The following is a 4,998-nucleotide window of genomic DNA, read 5'->3' as shown; positions in this document are numbered from 1 at the left end:
CTGGGCATGTGCCCGGGACCCTTCAGTCTGCAGGCCAACGCTCTATCCACTGAGCCAAACCAGCTAAGGCTAAGGCCATTCTGTTTAGATCTGAGCTCAGAATGGACTTGCTAGAGCAATAGTATCTATTGTTTTATTTCTCCAGTTGGGGAAGCTTCCTCTTAACCCCAAAAGAGACCCCAAAATGGGTAAACATATTTGTAGTAATTAGAATTGTAAGACATGACCTAAACAAGTATGTATACTTTTGACTTGCTTTTTAATTTAGTTGTTTAAAAAAAGTGGAGTTTAGAAATATGAAGCAGAGAGAAAACCACCTAGATATAGAAGCGCAGCAGTACCTGGCGATGTAATGAGCACAGAAGGAGAGTTTGTTAGGAATGCACACTCCAGGCGGAGAGTAGCACAGCCAACACAACCTCAAAGCAGTGGGTTTTTGTGTTGGGGGGGGGGGCGTGTTCACAAGCAGGTGGAGGGCACAGGAAGCTAGTATACCCATCACATTCAAGTCACTCTGCTAGATAACCTTTAGTTATCTTTAGTAACTTTTCTTATATAGCAGCAAAATGTAGAAATAACCTTTCCAATGAGTTAAATGTAGTACCATTACATATACAGTGATTCTAAAAAACCGTGTTAGAACTAACCACATTTAGAGTGTTGGCCTGTGGACTGAAGGGTTCTATTTCTGTCAAGGACACGTACCTTGGTTGCAGGCTTGATCCACAGCCCCATTTGGGGAGGGGAGGGTGAAGGGGTAGGAGGCAATGAATGTGTGGCTGTCTCATATCGATGCTTCTCTCTGTGTGTCTCTATCCATCCCTTCCACTCTCTCGAAAAAAAAAATCAATGGAAAAAAATATCCTCTGGTGAGGATTAACCAAAACAAAAACAAACAAAAAACTGTGTTGTTCAGGGTTCTCAACTGCAAGCTACCCAAACAGTGGGAAAGGCTCAAAGGCTCCCTGGGGCTTTGAAAACTGACTGGCAGTGGAGGACCAGGACCCATAGCAGTGGTCACACGTCAGGAATGGACAGATTAGCACTACCTGCTGCCCCTCCTGAAGAACTGCTGGCTTTTCCTCAAGTCCTGTGTGACTACAGTTTCAGAGCCCCAGAATGAAGTACCCAGGTGTCTGAGCCTAGTTATGTCCTTGCCTCCAGCTGCAGCAGGACCAGGAAAAAAGGTTCTGGATCTTCTAGTTGCTATAGTGCAAAGCAGTCACTGCCTCCCATTGGGGAAGGGAGGCTGCAATGTGCTGTTGGTTGCTAGACAGCAAAAGAGAAAAAAAAGACATAAGTATATCAACTATCTGAATTGAAGCTCAGTTTCTTTACAAATATTAACCATCTTTCCCATACTTAGCCATATTAACTATCTTCTCATACTTAGCTTCCATGCATGGATAATATTAATTTTCTTTTCCTTTAATGATTTGTCCATAGTTTTTAAAAACTAAACAACAACAAAAACCTTTGTTTTCATTTGAGCTGTTTGGTTCTGCTTTCAAAATGTATATTTTTCTAGATTTCTTTTTTTGTTCTCTGAGTGACCTTTTTAAAAATATACATATTTTTTATTTATCTCAGAGAGGAAGGGAAAACAGGGAGATAGAAACTTCAGTGATGAGAGACAATCATTCATCAGCTGCTTTCTGTATGCCCCCCACTGGGGATTGAACCCACAACCCGGGCACATGCCCTGACCAGGAATCGAACCATGACCTCCTGGTTCATAGGTCGATGCTCAACCACTGAGCCACACTGGCGACACTGTTCATTTTTTACCTCTTTCTAGATGTGTGCAATCTTTGGGTTCTTATGTTGTACATGAAAATATCTCCTCCAGGTTTCGTGCTTCTTCCTTTACATGTCTTATGGACTCGCCTACACAAACCTATTTACTTGGATGGCACTTAGCAGTTAGGCCAAGTACAAAGGAGAAGTCACTTTTAGTGCCTTATTTTTCCTCAATATATTTGATCAGAAATTGGATGAACCTCCGGGATGCTGAGACAGGGAAGATACTCTGGCAAGGAACAGAAGACCTGTCAGTCCCTGGAGTGGAGCATGAAGGTACTTTCCGACCCTTTGTCTGCAAAGCTCTTGATGACTGGGGAGCGGGGCCTAACCATTAGGGAGTTAAGTCAATGCAGACTAATAGGAGGGTGAGCCCTGGAGGCTCAGCACATTCATCTACATGTTACTGAGATTTCTAGTTCCTTAGGTTTCTGTCTCCCACTTCCCAGAACCCACTTTATGTTGAAATTTTAGCATTAGAATATACCCAAGGATATAAACTAAGACTCAACTTTTTTTTCCCCAAATAAAATTTGCATTTTCATCTCCCTTAAATAAAAAGAAAAACTAAGGGATTAAAACCAATAGAACAGAGTAGAGAGAAGGTGCCCTTTCAGCCCCTTTCCTGATGACAGTAGCTAGGTAAGGCCTTTAAACGCACTAAAGCCGATGGGCCTTGATAATCTTTCGGTCAAATACACTTTACCAATTGGGGACCTCTTTAATGAAAAAGTATAATTCTGTTACTAAGGCATTCTTTGAAATTTAACATAGAAAATGGGCTCTCTAAATCATTTTCCAGAAACTTGAAGCACCATAGTAATGTGCTTTAATTTAGAATGGCTTCAATATTTCCTTTTCTTTACCAGCCCGTGTTCCGAAGAAAATTCTCAAGTGCAAGGCAGTGTCTCGAGAATTGAACTTCTCTTCAGCAGAACAAATGGAAAAATTCCGCCTGGAACAAAAAGTTTACTTCAAAGGGCAATGCCTAGAAGGTATTCTGCTGCTCCGTGCCTGAAATCCAGGCTTAGGGTGACAGGGACAAAAGGCAAGACGCAATGAGCTATAAAACACTGCTTTAATAACATTCACTTTGCAACTCCGTTTGTGATAGGATTCCTACACCCTGCAAGATTGGGGACCCCCAGTGAGAATAAACAGAAACAAAGCTGGCACTATAAGGGGCTTTGAGCTCAACAAAAGGTTTCTGACTGTTTGGTGCCTGCTTTGTCACTGAGGTGGTATTGTAACACGGTCACAAGGAAGCTGCTGATGAGGGCCTGGTACAGTGCTCTCCATACAGTCTCTCAGATTTGACTGGCAGGGCCACTCTGCATTGCGTTTTCACCATGAAGTGTAAGAGTGCACATACGTGTCCTAGAGCTAACATTCCAAGTGAAAAGGCCTATTCTATACTTCTGTTCTATACTTTTATTTACATCCAGCCTTACTTCTAAGACAACTTTGTTTATACTAGATTCACCCACTGGTCCTAGTTCTTTAGACTCCAGAGCATAGGGACTAGGCCTCTGGTGTAGTTCAGAGGACAGCCGAAGGGAGTCCTTTTTATGCCTCTGTCCTGGGAGGTTTCATTGGTGGTTCTCAAGCTAAAAAAGAGGCTCGCTCTAAAGGAGAGGGACAAGGAGCCCTGAGACTCTATCTGGGATGTCCACTGATCCATTTTCCTTCTTCCCACAGAATGGTCCTTCGAGTTTGGCTTTGTGATCCCGAACTCCACAAACACCTGGCAGTCCCTGATAGAGGCAGCGCCCGAGTCCCAGATGATGACCGCCAGCGTGCTAACGTGAGTGAGCAGGCCATAGGAATTGTGGATGTATCTAGAAGCAGGCATTCCAGGCAGGTGGGACTCATGGTCCTGTTCAGTGGGCAGGCAACCTACTTTAAAAAGAGGCTAAAAGAGTATCCAGGGGTATCTGACTTTACAGGTGCTGACTTTTGTCATATGAAAAAGGCAGCGTGATGGATTGGAAAGGATAGAAAACTTTAGATTAGACCTTTAGACTAAATTCCTGATTAAACTTGACTAAATATGTAATCTGGGACAATCTATGTTACCTCTCTGGTCCTTATTCTTCTCTCTAAATAATAGAATTAATAATTCTCTCTCACAGAGGTGTAGTGAGAATAAAGTGAAATGACATAGAAGGAAGCTGGCATGTAATCTATATTATATTAAATCCATGCTAATTTCTTCCCTTTCCTGACTACCAAACTTCTGGTACTCTGTACTCGTTTGAATGGCCTCTAACAGAATCTGGTAAAGTCCTAATTCTGTTTTAGAGGATAATGTTTGGTTATAGTTTTTCATTATACCTTACCATTTTAATAGCTGTGCTTCCTACTCAAATAATAATTACTTTGTCCTTTGTCCAAAAACACTGTCAGTAACTACCCACCTACTATTTTATCTTAGGAAAAGATATTTGTCTTTCAGAGGTTTTAGTAAAGTGCCTAGTAATGAGTTATTCACACAGGTAATTGTGTAATGTTGGATCATCTCTCTAAATGGGCCCTAAAGCCATGTTGAATTTGTAAATAGAAGTTATATATAAGTCTTTAGTAGTTTTTTAATTACAACAGTAGGTATTTTTATATTCTATAAACCAGTCAGATCTTGAATTATTTACCTATCTTATAATTAATTATCAGCAAAAGTGTATCTTCTGGCTATTAGTTACCCTGGGAAAATGCAGTGTAGTATGCAGAAGGGCATTTTTAAAATTTTATTAACCATAATCTGACTTCTTGGCCAGGCCTGATTTCTTTTAGATACTAGAACCAGTAAGTCTTTGACAATATATTTAGGTTATTGAAGTCATATATTACTTTTTAGAACCCTAAAACAATACTCTGTTGCCCTTAACTCGATTCCCAACACAGATCTATCATTTGGGGTTCTTTCGTTGCCAGCCATAGAAACTTACCCTGGCTAACATGACAGAAAGGGCTGAGCTCCTGGCAGCTTGAAGGATGCAGGTGGCAAAAATCTGTGGATGTTTTCCTCAAGGAGCAGCCATAGGGAAGGATCCTGCTCAAGGGAGAGAGCCAGATTGGCCCAAATTACATCCTTTGTCCACCCTTTTGCCAGGAGAGGGAGGAGCCACTTGATGGACCCTTGGACTGGAGATGGGTGGTTTCCCAAAAGAAGAGCAGAGTGCTATTAGCCGGTGAGGAGAA

At 41.6% G+C, this 4,998-nt stretch overlaps 1 protein-coding gene across 1 annotated transcript in view; it reads left to right on the top strand.

The window, feature by feature from the left end:
* Nucleotides 1–4,998, top strand: part of PDE6D (phosphodiesterase 6D) — a 56,019-nt gene that overhangs the window by 50,038 nt on the left and 983 nt on the right. The window contains exons 4-6 of the mRNA XM_006760420.2: nucleotides 1,988–2,076; nucleotides 2,670–2,795; nucleotides 3,499–3,604. Coding sequence (XP_006760483.2) covers nucleotides 1,988–2,076; nucleotides 2,670–2,795; nucleotides 3,499–3,604 — 321 coding nt within the window. The remainder of the gene's footprint in view (nucleotides 1–1,987; nucleotides 2,077–2,669; nucleotides 2,796–3,498; nucleotides 3,605–4,998) is intronic.

Source organism: Myotis davidii, unplaced genomic scaffold (assembly GCF_000327345.1).
Source record: "Myotis davidii unplaced genomic scaffold, ASM32734v1 scaffold370, whole genome shotgun sequence".
Lineage (NCBI taxonomy): Eukaryota > Metazoa > Chordata > Mammalia > Chiroptera > Vespertilionidae > Myotis > Myotis davidii.
This window is presented reverse-complemented; position numbering and strand designations above follow the sequence as displayed.